The sequence below is a fragment of the Nerophis ophidion genome, linkage group LG16 (assembly GCF_033978795.1).
Source record: "Nerophis ophidion isolate RoL-2023_Sa linkage group LG16, RoL_Noph_v1.0, whole genome shotgun sequence".
Lineage (NCBI taxonomy): Eukaryota > Metazoa > Chordata > Actinopteri > Syngnathiformes > Syngnathidae > Nerophis > Nerophis ophidion.
The window spans coordinates 26,002,894-26,026,098 of record NC_084626.1 but is presented as its reverse complement, the minus strand read 5'-3'; the positions used below and the strand labels follow the sequence as shown (position 1 = coordinate 26,026,098).

At 41.0% G+C, this 23,205-nt stretch overlaps 1 protein-coding gene across 2 annotated transcripts in view; it reads right to left on the bottom strand.

Annotated features, from left to right (window-relative positions):
* The window catches only part of rybpb (RING1 and YY1 binding protein b), an 84,535-nt gene that overhangs the window by 6,536 nt on the left and 54,794 nt on the right, over nucleotides 1-23,205 (bottom strand). For both annotated transcript variants that reach the window (XM_061874762.1, XM_061874763.1), the window contains one exon: nucleotides 962-1,267. In XM_061874762.1, coding sequence (XP_061730746.1) covers nucleotides 962-1,267 — 306 coding nt within the window. The remainder of the gene's footprint in view (nucleotides 1-961; nucleotides 1,268-23,205) is intronic.

Here is a 23,205-nt window from a genome sequence, read left to right as displayed (position 1 = left end):
ACTAAATTAAAGTGCACTTTTTGTACTGAACGCCACTACAATAGTTTAAAACTAGTAAAGTGCACTTTTGTGCATGATGTCACACAAGATATTTCAATAACTGTCAAATAAAAATTAAATCAAATAATGTTCGTCCGTCGCTATGTGGTAGGTTACTGCGGACATTATCTTAGTATGTTGTTGACTATTTTATTCATACAGTGTAGATGTGGAAATGGTTGCCTCGGCATTTTGTTGGTGTGGCACCGAATGGAGATGTTGACATGCGGAGTAAGCACTCTTCATTCTCTAGCGGGTGACTTTTCAAATTATGCTACATATTAGCAGCAATCCAACTTTTTGTAGCAACGCTTTTGCCCCACACTTGTCAAATTATGGTTGTCTGTTCAACATATTCCCACTTGAAGCCAAACCACCGCCAGACGATGGACCCTCTGCTGTTTTTCTTGTGAATTAATTCTTCCTTAATTTGTTACCAGATTTGCACCTTCTTTCTCTCGTATTACCACTCGCACCACAGCTAATGTTACCATGCTGCTACCTCTCTGCTCCGCGAGGGCGTACACGTATGTGACGTGTGAAAGAAGGTGCGCTTGTTATCTGTGAGAAGGAGACACAAGAAGGAGTAGGAAGAGCCTGTAGTGTAATGCCTGCAGCTAAAAGCAACTGTGTGAGAACGTATACTCAAATATCCCGATATAGTCATTTTCTATATTGCACAGAGACAAATCCGCGATATATCGAGTCTATCGATATATCACCAAGCCCTATTTGTACGTTTTCTGAATGTGCCTGTTCTATTTTTGGCCAAAGTAAAACAAAGAAAACAACTTGGGAGTTGTCTTTATTTTGAAGTTATCATGCCGTGATTTTACCATTACGGCCCTCTTGGGAATACATTTTCCTCCATGCGGCCCCTTAGCTAAAATGAGTTTGACACCCCTGATCAATGTGCACTAACCTGCTCTTTTTGATGCTGGGCTTCTTTGTGATGGCCGGGCTGATGTCTTTCTCTCTGTCCGCTTTGTCCTGTGCCGGCTGTTCTTTGTCACTGCTGTCCTTCTCGGGCGTGTCTACTTCGGGCCTCACGATCTCCGGGCGCTCAACCTCCGGACGACCCTCCACGTTGGCGGGCTCACCTTCCCCGTCTGGCCGCTCCCGGTCCGTGCGCTCGCTCCGCTCCCGTCGCTCCTTTTTGGGCGGCGGCGGCATGGGGTACTGCTGCGCCACCTGCTGGGCGACCAGCTGGGAGTTGATCCTGGGTTTCCTGTGGAGGAGAGCCAAAAGGCAAATATGGATTATGCCTCACAATGAAACCGCGCGGGGACTGTGCTCACACTGCCCAGGAGTTGCTGGGAAGTATACTCAGTCGTATATTAAAGGCCTACTGAAAGCCACTACTAGCGACCACGCAGTCTGATTGATATATAAACTATGATGAAATATTAACATTGCAACACATGCCAATACGGCCGGTTCAGTTTAATAAATTGCAATTTTAAATTTCCCGCAAAGTATCCTGTTGAAAACGTTGCGGAATGATGACGCGTATGACGACGTGTGCGCGGTTGTAGCGGACATGTTCTTCCAGCCCGATCCAAGCTATAAGTAGTCTTCCTTCATTCGCACCTTCTTTCTCTCGTATTGCCACTCGCACCTAGCATCAGAGCTAACGTGACCTGTGCTGCTACCGCTCTGCTCCGCGAGGGCGTATACGTATGTGACGTATGAAGTGTGTAACAATGTGCGCTTGCTGTCTGTGAGAAGGAGAGACAGGAAAGAGCGAGAAGAACCTGTAGTGTAATGCCCGCAGCAAAAAGCAACTGCGTGAAAACGTATACTCGAATATCACGATATAGTCATTTTCTATATCGCATAGAGACAAACCTGCGATATATTGTGTATATCGATATATCGCCCAGCCCTAGCTTGAAGCTCATCGAGAGAATGCCAATCAATCAATCAATCAATCAATGTTTACTTATATAGCCCTAAATCACTAGTGTCTCAAAGGGCTGCACAAACCACTACGACATCCTCGGTAGGCCCACATAAGGGCAAGGAAAACTCAGACCCAGTGGGACGTCGGTGACTATGAAGACTATGAGAACCTTGGAGAGGAGGAAAGCAGTGGATGTCGAGCGGGTCTAACATGATACTGTGAAAGTTCAATCCATAATGGATCCAACACAGTCGCGAGAGTCCAGTCCAAAGCGGATCCAACACAGCAGCGAGAGTCCCGTTCACAGCGGAGCCAGCAGGAAACCGGATCGGACTGGACCCCCTCCACAAGGGAGAGTGGGACATAGAAGAAAAAGAAAAGAAACGGCAGATCAACTGGTCTAAATAGGGAGTCTATTTAAAGGCTAGAGTATACAAATGAGTTTTAAGGTGAGACTTAAATGCTTCTACTGAGGTGGCATCTCGAACTGTTACCGGGAGGGCATTCCAGAGTACTGGAGCCCGAACGGAAAACGCTCTATAGCCCGCAGACTTTTTCTGGGCTCTAGGAATCACTAACAAGCCGGAGTCCTTTGAACGCAGATTTCTTGCCGGGACATATGGTACAATACAATCGGCAAGATAGGATGGAGCTAGACCGTGTAGTATTTTATACGTAAGTAGTAAAACCTTAAAGTCACATCTTAAGTGCACAGGAAGCCAGTGCAGGTGAGCCAGTACAGGCGTAATGTGATCAAACTTTCTTGTTCTTGTCAAAAGTCTAGCAGCCGCATTTTGTACCAACTGTAATCTTTTAATGCTAGACATGGGGAGACCCGAAAATAATACGTTACAGTAATCGAGGCGAGACGTAACAAACGCATGGATAATGATCTCGGCGTCTTTAGTGGACAGAATGGAGTGAATTTTAGCGATATTACGGAGATGAAAGAAGGCCGTTATAGTAACGCTTTTAATGTGTGACTCAAAGGAGAGAGTTGGGTCGAAGATAATACCCAGATTCTTTACCGTGTCGCCTTGTTTAATTGTTTGGTTGTCAAATGTTAGAGTTGTATTATTAAATAGAGTGTGCAAAGCAGTAATCAGAGCGAAGGGTGGCTATTTTGAAGACACCAGATTATAAAACATGTTTTCATTTATTTCTTTTTTTTTTTACATACATAACTCCACATGTCTTCATTCATAGTTTTGATGCTTTCAATGACAATGTAAATAGTCATGTAAATAAAGAAAACACATTGAATGAGAAAGAGTGTCCAAACTTTTGGCCTGTACTGTATGTTTTTGGTCGTTCCGTGTATTTTTTTTGGGAGTTCGAATGCCCGCTGGTCAGGAAACACTGCAGGAATGTAGCAGCAGAGTGCGTCAAATACGGCCACAAGGTTATACATCCACAAAATAAAAGCACGTTTTATTGTAACTTTATGATCTGGTATATGTTTAGAACTATATATGTTTATTCTGTCAGAAAAACTAACATCAAAACGACAACATTGGCATGCATCTGGACACCTGTTTCGTCGGCCATACTCTTATACATTTCTGGGTAGAGCGAGTTGAAGAGACACCCAGCTTTGAAGCTATGGATGGAAATCCATCCATCCATCTTCTTCCGCTTATCCGAGGTCGGGTCGCGGGGGCAGCAGCCTAAGCAGAGAAACCCAGATTTCCCTCTTCCCCGCCACTTGCTTTTAGCTCTTCCCGGGGGATCCCGAGGCGTTCCCAGGCCAGCCGGGAGACATAGTCTTCCCAACGTGTCCTGGGTCTTCCCCGTGGCCTCCTACCGGTTGGACGTGCCCTAAACACCTCCCTAGGGAGGCGTTCGGGTGGCATCCTGACCAGATGCCTGAACCACCTCATCTGTCTCCTCTCGATGTGGAGGAGCAGCGGCTTTACTTTGAGTTCCTCCCGGATGACAGAGCTTCTCACCCTATCTCTAAGGGAGAGCCCCGCCACACGGCGGAGGAAACTCATTTCGGCCGCTTGTACCCGTGATCTTATCCTTTCGGTCATGATCCAAAGCTCATGACCATAGGTGAGGATGGGAACGTAGATCGACCGGTAAATTGAGAGCTTTGCCTTCCGGCTCAGCACCTTCTTCACCACAATGGATCGGTACAACGTCCGCATTACTGAAGACGCTGCACCGATCCGCCTGTTGATCTCACGATCCACTCTTCCCTCACTCGTGAACAAGACTCCTAGGTACTTGAACTCCTCCACTTGGGGCAGGGTCTCCTCCCCAACCCGGAGATGGCATTCCACCCTTTTCCGGGCGAGAAATCACAATGGATATTAATAAAATGGAGACGATAACTACTTTTATTATTTATAAATTGGAAACATTTACTTCATACAGGGAAAACTGGGTCAATTATGTCACGCCCCAAGAGCCTGATTTTATTTTCTGTAATTAGTGATTGTACTGTTTAAAAAAAAGATTACTCCTTATGTGTATTTTTTTCTATTTATTTATTTAATATCTGTTTATGTTATTTTATTTGTTTTTATCAGTATTATTACTTTTTTTAAAATGTATTTATTTGTTAATATTATTTTTACTTAAGTTTTTTTTCTGTTTTTTGGGGTGTTGGCATTGTTGGGATATAAAAAAAATATATTTTGACGTTTAGAGCAGACAATATATGTATAATATATGCAAATATGATTCAATGAATAGGAATGTCTGATGCTGGATGTCAATAAAAAAAACTAAATAAAAAGTAATGTAGCGGCAGAGTGTGTCAAATACAGCCATGTGATTATCCATCCATCCATCCATCTTCTTCCGCTTAACCGAGGTCGGGTCGCGGGGGCAACAGCCTAAGCAGGTTTCACAAAATAAAAGCATATTTTATTGTAAGTTTATGATCTGGAATATGTTTAGAACTATATATAGGTTTATTTGGTCAGAAAAACTAACGTCAAAACAAAAACATTGGCATGCATCTGAGCACCTGTTTAGTCATACTCTCTTTATACACTTCTGGGTAGAGCGAGTTAATTGAACGCGCAACTATGAAGCTATGGATGGAAATCACAATGGACATTAATAAAATGGAGGAGATAACTACTTTTATTATTTAGAAATTGGAAAAATGAACTTCATACTGGGAAAACTGGGTCAATTATATCAAGCCCCATGAGCCTGATTTAATTTTCTCCAATTAGTGATTATACTGTTTAAAAAAAGAGATTACGCCCTATATGTGTATTTTTTTCCTATTTATTTATTTACTATATGTTTATAGTAAATAAATATATAGTATGGCTTCCTCCCACTTCCAAAGACATGCACCTGGGGATAGGTTGATTGGCAACACTAAATTGGCCCTAGTGTGTGAATGTTGTCTGTCTATCTGTGTTGGCCCTGCGATGAGGTGGCGACTTGTCCAGGGTGTACCCCGCCTTCCGCCCGATTGTAGCTGAGATAGGCGCCAGTGACCCCCAAAGGGAATAAGCGGTAGATAATGGATGTATGTTTATATTCTTTTATTTGTTTTTATCATTATTATTGTTATTACTTTTTTAAATGTGTTTGTTAATATTATTATTACTTAGGTTTGTTTATTTTTTTTGCTATTTTTCTCTTCATTGGGGGGTGGCATCGTTGGGATATAAAAAAATAATATTTTGACATTAAGGCAGACAATAGATGTATGATGTATGCAAATATGATGTAATGGATAGGAATGTCTGATGCTGGATGTCAATAAAATTTAAAAAAAAAATAAGGAATGTAGCAGCAGAGTGTGTCAAATACAGCCATGTGATTATACTTTCACAAAATAAAAGCATGTTTTATTGTAAGTTTATGAGCTGGAGTATGTTTAGAACTATATATGGACTTATTATTTAGGTTCATTTCATCAGAAAAAACAACGTCAAAACGACAATTGCATGCACCTGGGCACCTGTTGTTTTCGGCCATACTCTCGTTATACGCCACTCTGGGTATAGCGAGCAAAAGGGACGCGAGCGTTCGCTTGCTGCACGGCTGTTAGAGAGCTAATCTCATTTGGCCACGGCGGTCATAAAATAAATGTGCAGGATCACAAGGTGGGACATTTGCAACACATCACTTAGGTCCTCTAATCTGATTACAGCCGGGACGGGCCCCATTTGTCACGGGACAAGATGGGGCTGCCACACTCCTGCAGCCCCGCAGGTAAGCACACAGCTGTTCTTTAAGCATCAATCTGTACGGCCTTTTTCGAAAATGATTGCCCTCATTAGGGTCACAGTGGAGTTGCAGCTTGCTGTGCACCAACAAACAATGGCTTATTGCAGTCTTTCACACAGTATGAAGTACACGACATGAAAATCAAAACAAACGTGCAGATCTCTTGTCTCTTCATTTTGGCCTATTTTTAAATGCCACAAACAAGACGGAGCAGCCTGTGGGTCATTTTATGTGTGGGAATTTGATACATCGCTGTACCAAGACGAATGCTTTGTAGCCAAAAATACAAATTCGAATACATTTACCTGCACATAGGGATTTGAACACATTTGAACCGACACAGTGCTAATTCCAGGTACAGTGGGGCAAACAGTATTTAGTCAGCCAGCGATTGTGCAAGTTCTCCCACTTAAAATGATGACAGAGGTCTGTAATTTTCATCATAGGTACACTTCAACTGTGAGAGACAGAATGTGAAAAAAAAATCCAGGAATTCACATTGTAGGAATTTTAAAGAATTTATTTGTAAATTATGGTGGAAAATAAGTATTTGGTCAACCACTCAAAGCTCTCACTGATGGAAGGAAGTTTTGGCTCAAAATCTCACGATACATGGCCCCATTCATTCTTTCCTTAACACGGATCAATCGTCCAGAAAAACAGCCCCAAAGCATGTTTCCACCCCCATGCTTCACAGTAGGTGTGGTGTTCTTGGGATGCAACTCAGTATTCTTCTTCCTCCAAACACGACAAGTTGAGTTTATACCAAAAATTTCTATTTTGGTTTCATCTGACCACATGACATTCTCCCAATCCTCTGCTGTATCATCCATGTATCCATTTTGGTGTAAACTCAACTGGTCGTGTTTGGAGGAAGAAGAATACTGAGTTGCATCCAAAGAACACCAAACCTACTGTGAAGCATGGGGGTGGAATCATCATGCTTTAGGGCTGTTTTTCTGCTAAGGGGACAGGACGATTGATCCGTGTTAAGGAAAGAATGAATGGGGCCATGTATCGTGAGATTTTGAGCCAAAACTTCCTTCCAATACGTGAGAGCTTTGAATGGTTGACCAAATACTTATTTTCCACCATAATTGACAAATTCTTTAAAATTCCTACAATGTGACGTCCTGGATTTTTTTTCACATTCTGTCTCTCATAGTTGAAGTGTACCTATGATGAAAATTACAGACCTCTGTCATCATTTTAAGTGGGAGAACTTGCACAATCGGTGGCTGACTAAATACTTTTTTCGCCCCACTGTACCTAGGAACAGAGGTGGGAATCTTTGGGCACCTCACCGCCCAGGCTTTGAACCTGGGTCCCCTGGCGAGCTCGCTACCGAGGTAAATGCTTTGCTCTTAACGTTGCCAAAGAGTGAGGTTTACCAACGTACACAGGATCCAGCCACAACAGCTGGCCTACTGCTGCGAAAAAGTTGCTAAATTGGCCAGACCGCCGCCCGTCTGCTTACCTACACCTGGCTCCCCTTTCCTCACCGGATCCACTTTAAAGTCCTCTTCGCCTACAAAACTCTCCACAACCAGGCCCCCTGCTGCCTCACCAACCCGCTTCACTACCATACCCCTTCTCGCAGCCTCTGCTCCTCCGACGCCAATCTCTTCTCTCAACCACTCAGAACCAAGCTCTGGACCTGGGGTGATAGATCCTTCTCCATCGCAGCTCCCACCCTCTGGAACTCACTCCCCAAACCCATCCATGACTGTTCAGACCTTCCTACCTTCAAAAGCCTTCTCAAAACACACCTCTTCAGATCTGCTTTTAACCTGTGATTAGTGTTCTGTGTCTTGTAATGTCCCGTGTTATGTATTTTACTATGTAGTGCTTTAATATCTCCTGTATTATGTCTAATTACTTTGAAAGGCTATATATTACAATTTTTATCCTGTAAAGCAGGGGTGTCCAACTCATTTTAGCTCAGGGACCGCATGGCGGAAAATCCATCCCCCAGTGGGCCGGAATGGTAAAATCATGGCACGATAACTTCAAAATAAAGACAACTCCAGGTTGTTTACTTTGTTTTACTTTAGCCAAAAATAGAACAAGCACATTGCGAAAAGGTACAAATCACAAATAATCCTCTGGAAAAAACACTTCAAGTTTGTTGAAAATTCTGAGGAAATTGGTGCAGTTTCAAAAAACAATGAGTTTAGACGTGGTCTCAGATTATCTACAAAGACAGTAATAAACTTTAAATCGCAGTCTTTCGGGGATTGAACAAAAAACACAACACGTAAACTCTTCGACGTATCAAACACCTCCTTTGTCATGTCCACATAGCAATCCAGAGTTAACTCAACAAACCGTGAGAATCGGAGGTAAAACTATTCAAAAGGGTTATGTTTTGTCACTATATTTTCATACCTTAGTTGGGGCCTATTGTGGCGGTAATCCTAGAACCCGTTGGTAGAACACCTTATTTGACCGGTTAGGTCCATGTGCCGCCTCTAATGGCTCTGATATTCCGAAACGTTTTGGGTGTATAGAAACGAGTTTTATCTATTTATTATTATTATTAATGTTATTATTATGGAAAAAGGACGACAACGAGGCATTTTGCAATGGTAGAAGTTGATTTTCAAGACAAAAAATTATTTTCAAGGTAAAAGTTGATTATCCGAGTACACAAGACACTACCGTCTAATCTTAAAACCCACACAAAGACAATATCGGGGATTAAGGGTGCCAAATAACGATGTGTTTGGAGCGGAAGACACAAAACGGCAGGTTTTAAGTTTCCAAACTTTACTTTGTAACTCTTGCTGGTCCTACCAGAATTGCTATTGTGACATCCAGTGGACACATTCAGAACAGCATTTTCTTTCATTAAAAAACAAAAAAAAAATGCAACTCATTTTAATACTTTGCAAACTCATCAGGTGGGTCGGATAGAACCTGTTGGCGGGCCTGATCCGGCCCACGGGCCGTTTGTTTGACACCCCGTCTTTGATTACCATGAAAAGTACTATACTGAATATTGTGTTCTTTGATGTTTCCCTCTTACACAGTAAAAGGGATGTGTACTATGGCTATGAATTGTTTTTCCCTTGGCCGCAGTCTGGACCCCCTCTCCATGGGCCCAGGCTTAGACCGTTTTGTTTTGTTTTTCTCACCCCCCTTATTGTATACCTGTATCTCACCTTTTTTGTAAGGGGCGGCGGAAGTTGGCAGACCTGTCAGTGTTCCTGTTCTGTCTCCCTGTAATGTTTGTCTAATCTTGAATGGGATTGTGCCGGACATTTTTATTTCCCCTCGGGGATTAATAAAGAATTTCTGATTCTGATTCTGAAAATGTATGATTATTATTATTTTCACTGATTCCCCCCTGCTAAGTCTTCTTTTTCTCTGGTAGGCCAGGTGTGTGTGGGGTTTATTAAGGAGCAGAGTTATGATGCATACTACCACTTTCTGTACTGAGTTGGAATGACAAACAACATTTACAGGAAGTCCCAACATGTTTTAATGAGCAACTGCTGGCTGTCCAAAAATTTTATTGTGCCACAATCAGCAATGCTAGTGATGACTAAATCCTGTATAGCTCACTGATAACAAAAGTTTGCTCTGCCTGTCCATCCTGTACATGTACAATAGATCCTCACTCTTCACAATGTACTCACTAAGGATCTTACAATAAATGGTAATAATGATAACCTTTGCAAAACTCCCGACAGTTAATCTGAAACATGAAATTGTGGAGCTCTACTGCACATTGTCATATTTGGAGAAGCAGACTGCAGTCCAAACCAGAGTAATCATAGATGCATGCGGTGAAGGATGATTACTACTTTCATAGACACAAATGTGACAATTTGAAGACGTTCAAGCACTCTGGTGTTGCTTTGAAGGCTGCTCAGGAGTTAGGCTTATCAACTCTTGGCCAACACTTCCAAACATCAGAGCGTCAGATTACCCTTCTTATCTCTTTACGGCCCCAACAAGATCATTTAATCTCCTGCTGACAGGCCGCCCGTGCCTCTGGTTGAGGGGGAGGTAAGGTCATGTAATTGACCACAAGTCAATCAATTAGGCCATAATAGAGCATCATGTCATGATGTTCGCACTACTCTCCGATCAATACACCAGCTGTGATGAATGATGAGATGGGGGCTGTTCCGGTGCGCTTTGCCTTGCATCGTTCTAAGGATTGTGTCAAGTACACAGTGGGGACCTTCAATGGTGTTCCAATGAAATGTCAAAAGGAACTAAATGTTCTTCCTATACTGGATATGCATTTAGAAAATGAAACACAAAGGTGTTCATTCAATTTCAAAGACAGCAGATACAAAAAAACTCAAACAGAACAAAATGAAGCAACTACGTCCGACCATGCATCGATGTTCTTTCGCTTATCCAGAGTCCAATTCCGAGGGCAGCAGCCTAAGACATAATCTCTCCAAAGTGTCCTAGGTTGGGTTGTCCCGATCCGATATTTGGATCGGATCGGCCGCCGATATCTGCCAAAAAATGCGTATCGGCAAGGCATGGGAAAATACCGATCCAGATCCACTTTTTAAAAAAATCCTGTCCGTGTTTTCCAATGCACCGATTTAAATAATACATTCTACTCTTCTGCTGCTCCCTACACTCTGTTCCGCATTTTCCAGCACACCTTCAACACATCCACAGGTCTGTGTTCTAACCGTTAAGAGGGCAGTTACAGTAAAAATGTTAACTGTGTGGGATTATTTTACCCTAGAAAACGAAAAAGATGAAGAGGTGGAGTGCAAAACATGCCACAATAAAGTCAAGCGTGGTGGTAAAGTTGTAAGACATTTTAATGAGTATTGAGAGTGAGAGGCTTTTTAGCACTCATTGATGAACACAGGAGCAAGCTGACACCTGAGCATCTTGAAATTCTCGTCTTTGTTAGAAATAATCTCCCCATTATGCTTGTACTGCAATTGTTTGCACCCCCTGACTGGGGCAAACAATTGGAAGGAATGTGTAGATATATATATATTTTTTTTAAGTTTACACTTGTTCAAGAGCAAGTATTGATGCTGAGTTATAGACATTTTATCCCACTCAGATTGTTTGTGTGTTTTTCTTTTTTTAATAATGTTTACAGCATGATATGCACTTTATACTGTTCACTTTTTACTGTTTAATGATGCCATTTCTGTTTGTCATGTATATTTTTTTCTATTTTGTGTTTATCCTTGAATACCAACCATTGTGTATTATTCAAACTCACCTAATTCAGCTGGCTAGTTGTTACCAAGAGTACTAAAACCCTTTTCAACATAATTCTGACAACTAGGTAGGCTAAATAACTTTAAACTTTAATACATGCTCGGTTAGGCCAGAATCGGTATCGGATCGGAAGTGCAAAAACAACATAAGGTTTCGGGACCGGAAGTGCAAAAACCTGGATTGGGACATCCCTAGTCCTAGGTCTTTCCAGTGGCCCCCTACCATTCGGACTTGCCCTGGATACCTCCCCAGGGAGGCATCTTGGGGGAATCTGGTCCCTCATTTGGCTCCTCTCGATGTGGAGGAGCAGCGGCTTTACTCTAAGCTCCTCCTGACGGACAGAGCTTCTCACCAGATCTCTGAGGCAGCAAGAGCCCACCATTCTACCGAGGGAGCTCATTTTGCCGATCTTGTTCTTTCCGTCACAACCCACAGCTCGTGAACAGAAGTGAAGATAGGAATGCAGATCAACCAGTATATTCAGAACTGTGCCTTTTGGTTTAGCTCCCTCTTCACCACAACACACCAATGCAGAGTTTGCTTTCTGCAAACGCCACACCGATCCGCCTGTAGATGTCACTATCTGCGCTTCCATCACTCGCGAACTAGACCCAGAATACAGAATATAAAAAAATCCCCAAATCCAATCATACTTGCTAGCAATAGCTTATAGCTGGAGTCTCTAACTTATAATAATAATATTTCACCCCTATACAATATAATGCCCTAATACCCTACTGTGCAATACTACCCTTCAAGTGCAATACGTCCGTCACTGATTGTTATTTATTACTTCGGTACTCCTGTCTTGCTCTGTATATTGTACAGTATTTGTATTTTGTACTTCTATAGTGTTTGTATATTGTACAGAATTGCTTATTATTTTTATTGGATAGTCGTCTGTTTATTTCAATTGTTAGTTTTACCTTTATTACCTCTTATGTCATTTATTTCACCCCATATTTGTTCCCACTACCGCACCTTAAATTGGAGTCTTTAATCTCGTTATATGCAAATATAATGACAAAGTTCATTCTATTCTATTTGAGGGCGACATAACTGTTTCTTCTAACCATGGGCACAAAGAAACAGAGTTGAGGACAGTGGTGAGAAGAACGGGCTAATATTGAATTGAAGAAAGAAATCACGAAAAAAAAAGTTTGACCGTATAGATCAGGAGTCCCCAAACTACAGCCCGCCAGCGTCTGAAATCCGGCCATCGGGAAATCCCAAGCTAAATTTTTTTTATAAATAAATAAAAATATATATTTTTTATTATTATTATTATTTTTTTTAATCTGTCCTTTATAATCCATTATTTTATCGCGTGTTACTCTTGGAGTCTCTTTGCCGCTCAGGCAAATCATCCATCCATCCTTTTTCTACCGCTTGTCCCTTATTTTGGGGTCGTGGGGGGCGCTGTAGCCTATCAGCTGCATTTGGGCGGAAGGCGGGTACGCCCTGGACAAATCATATTGTCTAAAAAAGCATTTTCCCAATCGATAACGTGACATCATTGCGCTCCTGCTCGAGCGTGCAACAGGTGAGTGCTCTTTCAGTCAATTAATGCACAAGGAATACACACACACACACACACACACACACACACACACACACACACACACGCACGCACACACACACACACACACACACACACACTAGCCTCCGGCCAAATTGCTATTTGATATCCAGCTAATTTTTATGTGGCACTTATTAAAATATCTTGTATGACGTCATTCACAAAAGTGCACTTTATTTGTTTTTAACTATTGTAGTGGCGTTCTGTTCAAAAAGTTCACTTTAATTTAGTGTTTGATATGTCATCTTAGTGACATCATGCACAAAAGTGCACTCATAGCTTGTTTTAAAATGTCTGACAATCTTGCACTTTCTGTTTTGAAATGACATGAATGTTTGTGCCACTGCTTAATAACTGTTTAATAAATACAATTTCAATTGACTTAATTGTGAATTCCATCTCTGCATGAAAGTTTAAAATGAGCATGTATTAATTCAGTATGAACAATGTAGACACATAGAATCATTATACTGCTGTGATTATATTCATCAAGTGTTTACTCAAGGCTAAGGCAAAATATCCCGATATATATCGTGTATCGTGCCCTAACCACAGCCCTTTCATTTTAATAGGACGTGTGACTTTTACAGTACAGGCCAAAGGTTTGGACACACCTTCTCTTTTATAACACAACTGAAGGTCCCAACCCCATTGATAAAGCAAGACATTCCACTAATCAACCCTGATAAGGCACACCTGTGAAGTGAAAACCATTTCAGGTGACTACCTCTTGAAGCTCATCAAGAGAATGGCAAGAGTGTGCAAAGCAGTAATCAGAGCAAAGCCAGGCTATTTTGAAGCAACTACAATATAAAACATTGTTTGTTATTTCACCTTTTTTGTTATGTACATAACATACATGTGTTCATTCATAGTTTTGATGCCTTGATCGACAGTGTACAATGTAAATCAGGGGTCTCAAACTCAATTTACCTGAGGGCCACTGGATGCAGAAACTGGGTGAGGCTGGGCCGCAAGAAAAGATTTCTAAAAAAAATCTAACATGCACTTTTTGATGAATTCACCTTCTTTGAATGGCTTTCCCGCCCTAGCAACATACTCGTCAACTCCCGCGATCTTTCCGGGAAACACCCGAATGTCAGTGCGCCTCCCGACAATCTCTCGGGGGAATCATTCTCCCGGTTGTCACCTGGACAATAATATTAAGGGCGTGACGTGATGGCACAGCCTTTAGCGTTCTCTACAACATCCCGACTTGTCCGATTTTACAACGTACAAACAGTCACATATTGTATGGGGCTTCTGCAGACCCACGGAAGTGACTACAAGACATACTTGGTCAACAGCCATACAGGTTACACTGAGGGTGGCCGTATAAACAACTTTAACACTGTTACAAATATGCGCCACACTGTGAACCCACACCAAACAAGATTGACAAACACATTTTGGGAGAACATCCGCACCGTAACACAACATAAACAACAGAAAAAATACCCAGAATCCAATGCTGCACTAACACTTCCGGGCTGCATGGGATTCTGGGTATTTTTTCTGTTGTTTATGTTGTGTTACGGTGCGGATGTTCTCCCAAAATGTGTTTGTCATTCTTGTTTGGTCTGGGTTCACAGTGTGGCACATATTTGTAAACAGTGTTACAGTTGTTTATACGGCCACCCTCAGTGTGACCCGTGTGGCTGTTGATCAACTATGTCTTGCAGTCGCTTACTACGTCAACAAATGGCAAATACAATATGTGGCTGGGCTGGCACGCTGTTTGTACAGTTTGTAGAGGACGTTGAAAGTAGTGCCTCCACGGTGCCCCCTTATTTTTGTGTTGGATCCATTGTGGATTGAACTTTCACAGTATCATGTTAGAACCGCTCGACATCCATTGCTTTCCTCCTCTCTAAGGTTCTCATAGTCATCATTGTCACCGACGTCCCACTGGGTCATTATTGTCACCGATGTCCCACTGGGTGTGAGTTTTCCTTGCCCTTATGTGGGCCTACCGAGGATGTCGTGGTGGTTTGTGCAGCCCTTTGAGACACTAGTGATTTAGGGCTATATAAGTAAACATTGATTGATTGATTGATTGTAGATAGTGTGAAATTCGGGAGAGGGATTACCCCTGGAGGGGCACTGACGATTGTGAGTGTTCCGGAAAAAAATCTTGGGTATATAAGTATGACGCTGTAAAGCGCCATTCACATAAAACTCGCGGGCCGCACCAACATTAAATTTTCACATAGAGGTACAGGCCGCAAAATAACATCTCGCGGGCCGCGTGTTTGAAACCCCTAATGTAAATAGTCATGAAAATAAAGAAAATGCATTCGTGTGTCCAAACTTTTGGCCTGTACTGAACATCCCGAGCTGTACAAACCTGTGTAAGTATGAAGCAAAAGACAAAGTGAATAGTATTTAATATCCCGGAGACTTGGCTTCATTGGGATGTTAAAGTGACTAAAACGGCAATGGCAGCCAATACAAAGAGTAATTATTTTTTTTACAGCACTCAGCAAACTCTGTGAATTTGGGAACAGGACCAAGCGGGAACTCATGGGTCCAACTGTTGAAATTGCTCCCACTCCATGCCGCTGCCAATACATTCCTGGGGAATCACACTGAGTGAATGCACGCCCTCACAGTGGGAAATCATTGTATGGTGTATTAACTCCCCTTTGCACTAAAACAGGCCATTGACAGGGCCTCCTATGTTTACTCCTAAAAACTGCGATTGTAGGGGGTCTGGGTCCCTCTCCACAGGATGACCCAAAATAACTATCATCAGAGTTTAAAAGCTCTTTACGCAGTCGGACCGGCACCCTAGAAACAACATAAGCTACCCAGCTCAGTTCAGGTACTGTTGGCCAAAAGCGTAGTTCTTGCTGGAGCTGCTTTTTTTCTAAATGGGCAAAATTTCAGAGAACTGCTGTGCTTTAGATTAGGCAGATGTCAAACATATTTGGCCATAAAGCAAATGTTGCCAATGCTCGTAATGCACTCCAATGGGTAATTTGTCACAGTGATTGTGATTGCTCGCCTCCACTCAGAGTAGTTTGTGTAAGAAGAGAAGTATGTGAATTAAGACACTGCAAATTAATGGAGCAAGCAAGTGTGATGGATAGGGAGAGAACAGGAAAGCCCTCATTAACAAGGCTCTTTATTTCAAGTGTTGTGGAGGACAAGCAATTATTTCCTGCCAGCCTGAATGAATGCAGCGGATACAAACACTTCAGTGGAAAGAGAGGGCAATACAAGTAGGAGACAACCATAGACAACACAACACCCACCCGCTGACTGGTTCAACATTCAGCCAATAACCACTTTTACAAAAGCACCAGAGTGGCACTCCTTGTCCTCAAGTACAACGTTATTCAGAAATGAAATGACTAAACCCCATTTTTTTGCTGATCTTTTTAGGGCTACTGGCAATATCTGCTCTGTGCGTCATTATGATCTCAGGCTGAACCATTCAAAATTCTCCTTTGAGGTCAAGCACTTGTCATTCAATTCTCTACTAAGACACAATCTAAAGAACATCGAGCTAACTTCGTGCTCACTGCGGTACAAACTGTCCTGCTACATATTCCTAAGAGCCAGCATCCTCTGCAGTAGGGTGGCGCTATAGACCTGGGCGATAAATCTGTCAGGCTTGCCACTGACAGTTTCTTTGTGTTTTAGTGTATCCTCTGTGTGTTTAGTATTTCCTGTCCTTAGTTCTTGTCAGCACTCTTATTTTGGTCCAGCTTCCTGTTTATCTCTCTGAGTGCTTTGTTTCCTCTCAGTTGCGGCTGATTGGCACCTGGCCACACCTGTAATGTCAATCAGCCCGCTCCTATTTGTACCTGCTTTGTCTTCCAGTCAGGGCTAGATTATTGATTTGTCGATGTCACTTCTTGTCGTCCTTGTGATTTATTATCGCTCCCGTCGTGTCGTACCTTGTCTTGTCTATGCATCGCTGCGGTAAGCTATGTTTGATTGCGTTTTTTAACTTACTGCCTTTTGTTCCCTGCTTCCATGTTTGTTTTTATATTACATGTACAACTTCTGTTTCCTGCTTGATTCTTGCTACCTTCCATGCTAAATTCCCTTTTGTTTTCTAGCTCCCATGCTAGCTCCCTTACCTTGTTATCCGCCTCGTGCGCGTTTGTCTTTGTACCCTTTGTTTGGTTTTGTTTTAGTATTTTATATTAAAACCATGTTTCCTTATTCAATGACTGCCTCCGTCTCTGCATCTTGGGGTTCGTCACCAACTAACTTTGCCAAAATCGGATTTACTAATACTTTTTATGTATTTTTTTTTTTGCAGACTATTTCAAGGGGAACTGCACTTTTTAGGGAATTTTTCCCATAATTATTCATTCACAAGAACACATTTTTATTTTTGTAAGCATTCTAAATATTATATAAATGCAATCAAAAGTCTGCTTACAATTGAGCCTACTGAATGGCTCTATTCTGCCTATAAAAGCCCTTAAATAACATCCAAACAATTCCATTAAGGTTGTATATACATGCTGTAAGTATATATGTAATGTAATAACGGGCACATTTAATATTTACGTTTGGATCATCTTAAACATATGTGGCGTATTGATTTAAAAAAAATGCATCAAAACGTTCACTTTTTTCAACGTCACTGATTATTACTCACTACAGACTTCATGAGAGCCTACAAAGATAAAATATCACTTACTGTACAATGTCTGCTGCCATTAGGATGCCTTTTAGAATTTTATTTTGCCGTTTTAAATGAAAAATTACTCATAATTAGGGTTCCAAATGGGTGGAAAGTTTACGGTAGATTTCCGAAAACTTTCTGGAAACTTACCACGGGAAGTTAAGCTTGGGAAGTTTGGAAATATTGACCATTTTTTCATTATTCAAAGTTGGACACCGTCCTTTGGAATTAATGGGAAAATCTGGGAATTAATGTGGAATTACAATATTTACATATTATTGGGCACTTGTGTATATGCTGCTGCATCTTTGTGGCATTTTTGACGTAGATCTTTGGACAGTATTTGAAAATGTACACAGCCTTCCTGCCTAAATTGGTTAGGGTGACATGTCTCCACCCATCGAATGGTGTACGTGGCATTATTCGGTTTGTATTTATTAATTATTGTAAAACACTAATGCATTGCCACACACAGATATAAATAGTCATCTAAACAATTGGAGTAGTCTTTAAAAATATTCTACCGTTGAACAAATAAATAATAGGCTAGATGAATAAATGAACACTCAATCAGCATGCTAAATCAAACTACAACCTACATTCTTGTATGACAACCGAATGGCTAGCAGAACATAAGGCAGAGGAGACTACACGATTTTATTTAGTATTTGCGAGTTGAACTTTACATATCACAGAAAAAGGTAGATTCGGAACGCAAACGTTGTTAGCATAAATTAACAGGATTTAACAGAGAAAATTAGCATCACGTCTAATGGATAAATATTTTCGGTTCATTATGAGACTGTGGTGGTAGATAAATCCAGCTAACTAGAGATATTGGCCCCCAAATAATTGAACAAGTACAGAAACAGCTACCTAGCTTGAGTGGAAGTCTGCTGGAGTAGTCTACAGTCATACAAAAACTAGCAATTACACCTCTATTAAACTTAAATACAATAGATTGTAACTGAGATAGGCGCCAGCGCCCCCCGCGACCCCGAAAGGGAATAAGCGGTAGAAAATGGATGGATGGACAATAGATCAAATATATTTACCCCAGTAATATCATCAAAACTTACCTGACTGGATGAAGTCCTTGGGCTCAAATACTAGTGTGGCCTCAATAGCCCTGCTGTAGTGTGTAGCATGCTGGGAATTATCTGTGCGTTTGATGGAAGAATGCACTGCACATGTGATGGAGGTATGCACCGTGCAGGGTTGAAATTCTACTGAATTTGCATTAAATCAGGTTGTTTAAAAGTTAAAAGTTCAAGTACCAATGATTGTCACACACATGCTAGATGTGGCGAAATTATTCTCTGCATTTGACCCATCACCCTTGATCACCCCATGGGAGGTGAGGGGAGCAGTGGGCAGCAGCGGTGCCGCGCCCAGGACTTTAAGGTATGACTTTATAATCTCACTAAAACACTAGTAACACAATAAGCAGGTAAGGGATTTTTCTGAATTATCCTACTAAATGTGTTTAATAACATCTGAATCGCTCCCACTGCCCTCGCTTTTTTTCCCCCCCTAGTGCTTCACTCTAACTTTCCTCATCCACGAATCTTTCATCCTCGCTCAAATTAATGGGGAAATCGTCGCTTTCTCGGTCCGAATCGCTCTTGCTCCTGGTGGCTATGATTGTAAACAATATGAGGATGTGAGGAGCTCTACAACCCGTGACGTCACCCACACATCGTCTGCTACTTCCGATACAGGCAAGGCTTTTTTTTATTAGCGAGCAAAAGTTACAAACTTTATAGTCGATTTTCTCTACTAAATCCTTTCAGCAAAAATATGGCAATATCGCGAAATGATCAAGTATGACACATAGAATGGACCTGCTATCCCCGTTTAAATAAGAAAATCTCATAACAGTAGGCCTTTAAAGTTAAAACACCAATGATTGTCACACACACACACACACACACACACACACACACACACCATGTGTTGCGAAACTATTGTCTGCATTTGACCCATCACCCTTGATCACCCCCTGGGAGGTGAGGGGAGCAGTGAGCAGCAGCGGTGGCCGTGCCCAGGAATCATATTATTTAATTCAAGACAGAAGTTTTGCTTACATAGAAAGCTATTTATTGAATAACTTAATTTGATAAGGACAATGCATATTGATCAACATATGGGCAAAAGCGTCACAGTACATATGTCAGAATTAGCAACAATACCAAATTTTCATTGGTTTAATTTTAATTTATATAATGGCCAATTTATAGCTGTTCGGGGGGAAAAAAAATCACATTATCAAAAATATAGGAAGTTGTACTGTATGCACTGCCATTTATTTTTGTAAAAATAAAAGCGAAACTTGGTTTGAATTATCCCTGTCATTTGTTTTCATTGGATTATTTAAGTAGGGGAAACAATTTGGAAGAAAATTGTAAAACCAATTTTTATGCGAATACATCTGAGCATTTATGTTTAGGCCATATTACTCAGACCTAGATCTGAAGGATACAAATGTGACGACAATAGAGCTTTTAATACTATCACTACACCGTGATAATGCATGTTGAGACATTTTCTCTGTGTCCCAGAAAATTTGACAGCAAAGGCGTCCTCAATGCAATGTAGCATCCTCGCAAGCTGCTAATGTTGCTCCACAGTGCATCAATAATTAATAGTCCACGCCTTCGTGGCGGCCAATAATTAATTTTTTTTTCAAGTCTCATCATCACTTGAGGACTACAGGACAAGGAAATGTTTAACATGCTACACACCGTGGGAGAATACTCAAAAGAATAGCAAACTGCTAATCTAGAGCTACTGAATGTAAACAAAGGTGGAAGGCTTGATACACATATCGACAGTGATGATACCATGTATATTATCAATTAATGGTTAATATTTTAGTGATCAGATCAACATTTTTTTAATCACAAAATCGTTAGTAATTGTTACCAACTCAGGAAAAGACAGTCGGTAGCTTTTGCTGTGAAATATTTTGCACTATTGACTTATACATTTTGTAAAAGGGAATATGGAAATAATTTTAATATTTAATCAATGTTGTTACACCGCTATTCAGTGTCTTGTCTGATTACAATTGTAATCAAACAATAAATCATTCAATGATCTGGAACAGGGGTAGGGAACCTATGGCTCGCGAGCCAGATGTGGCTCTTTTGATGACTGCATCTGGCTCTCGGACAAATCTGAGCTGATATTGCTTAAAACGATAAGTACATTAATTAATAATTCCACTTGTAATCCCAGTGCTAAAAATAATGTTCAAAATATAAAACATTCTCATGCATTTTTAATCCATCCATCCGTTTTCTACCGCACCTGTTCAAGAAGTTGCGTTAATGGTAATAAGTTATTTATTTATTATTGGTTAGGGTGGGGCTTGCCCTCCTGGGGGTTCTTAAGACCCTGTTTCAGGGTTACAATATTGTTTTATTTTTCAATAAGTCTCTCAGTTGCTTTCCAGCAATTGTATTTTTCTCTTTCGTTCTCGCTCGCGCTCTGGCTCCAGCCCCAAGCCCGTCTCTCCTCCTGGCTGCTGCTTATAACAGAGCGACAGGTGATTTGATAACAAGGCCCAGGTGGGCTATCTACGCACCTGTCGCTGATTTCGAGGCAGGTCCTGGCACACGCCGCCCGCAGGCCACGCACCCACCACAGTTAGCTTCAGAATAACAATGTTATTACAAAGAATAAGAGACCTATTATACTCTAGAAATGTTGGTCTTACGCATTTAGTTGTGTTCAGTGTTAAAAAAAATATGATATGGCTCTTACGGAAATACATTTGAAAATATTTGGCTTTTTGGCTCTCTCAGCCAAAAAAGGTTCCCGACCTCTGATCTAGAACATAAGTATGATGAATACTGCCTCTGTAGTTACTTAGTTGGATCAATACCCACATTTATAGTATTGCCCAAAAACTAATGAAAGGCATCCAAACAACGTAAGACTAAGGGCTTATAATATTTTACAGAAGTGTAGATGGATGACATTACAGCAGAAAGTAGCCAGCTTTTAACAGTCAATTAGCAAGTAGATTAATATCACTTTAAGGGAGAAATACAACTACAAATGAAAACTTATGATTCAGCAGCTAAATAACGACCTTTTTAAACTAGTTTTGAAGTGGCTCTATTTACAATTTGACTGCCGGATAGTATTTTGTGATATAGAGTACAGGCCAAACGCTTGGACACACTGTCACTTTCAGTCACCTTCACTGACAATCTACAATGTAAATAGTCATGAAAATAAAGACAACCCATTAAATGAGAAGGTGTGTCCAAACTTTTGGCCTGTACTGTATATCATTATTGCAAGAGGCTGCAATAAAGTAGATTTCCACGTATCCCGGACATTTGTGTTTTGTGTAACATGACTTTTTTTTTTATGTAACTTCGGCAAAAGAACAAAAACAAATGTCCAGTGCAGAAGAAACTGGTTCTCAAGAAAATGTATAAGCAAGCTAATCACAGGTATTAAAAAAATAACACCAGAGTTTGTGCCAAACTTACAGTATGAAGAGGCTATAATAGGGGGGTAACGGTACGTGTATTTGTATTAAACCGTTTCCGTACGAGGGTTACGGTTCGGTTCGGAGGTGTACCGAACAAGTTTCTACACGAACATATGAAGTAGCCGCCTAATCGAAAGTCTTAACAAGCTGCTCTGCTTTCTGCCTCTGTCACCTACACTGCACCCAGCATTGTCCCACCCACACAACCATCTGATTGGTTACAACCATAGCGGTAACAGCCAATCCGCAGTGCGTATTCAGAGCGGTAACAGCCAATCAGCAGTGCGTATTCAGAGCACATGGAGTCACTGCTTCTGCGGTGGGGTTAGCAAATAGGTGTTTAGCAGTTGAGCATAAGGCAGCGTACTCTCCCCAAATTATAATAAACACTTCCCAGTCAACTACTACTAACATCACTATGAGCCCGTTGACCTTCTAGAAACTTTAACTGCAGCTCAGCTCGTTCGCAGTTCTGGCTTGTGGTGAAGGCTAATTAGCGTTTAGCGTAATGTTAGCTAATTTTGCGGTGTGTTTGTGTGTGTGAGAGTGTGTGAGTGTGTGTGCTAGTGACATAATAATGTAAGTGCATCATTAAGCCAACATGAACTCCATGGTGTTCAAGGATGAATAGTCTCTCCTATTGCTATTGTACTATTTTTTCAGCTATAGTTACATTAATCATAATGTAGCAACCTAGTTTTGAATAGCAGGGTCCCTGCTATAACATGTTGATAAAAATATCACATTTACATAATAAAATCAACTACAGGCTTCCCGAATGCTGTAATAAATTAAGCATGATGACTTGACTTGAAACTGTTTAATGTTGCACTTTTTATATGTAGAAGAAAAGTTTTGTAATTTTATTTAATCCGAGCAACAAGTTGAGGCAATTTAATGTTGATTAACATGGGAAGAATTATTATAGTGTTGCCAATGTTAAAAGGATAAAGCCATTGTTTACAAATTTGGTAAATAACCCCAAAAATTATATTTTGTTGTTTTCCTACTGTACCGAAAATGAACCGAACCGTGAACTCTAAACAGAGGTACGCACCGAACCAATTTTTTTTTGTACAGTTACACCCCTAGGCTATAGGTGGTCA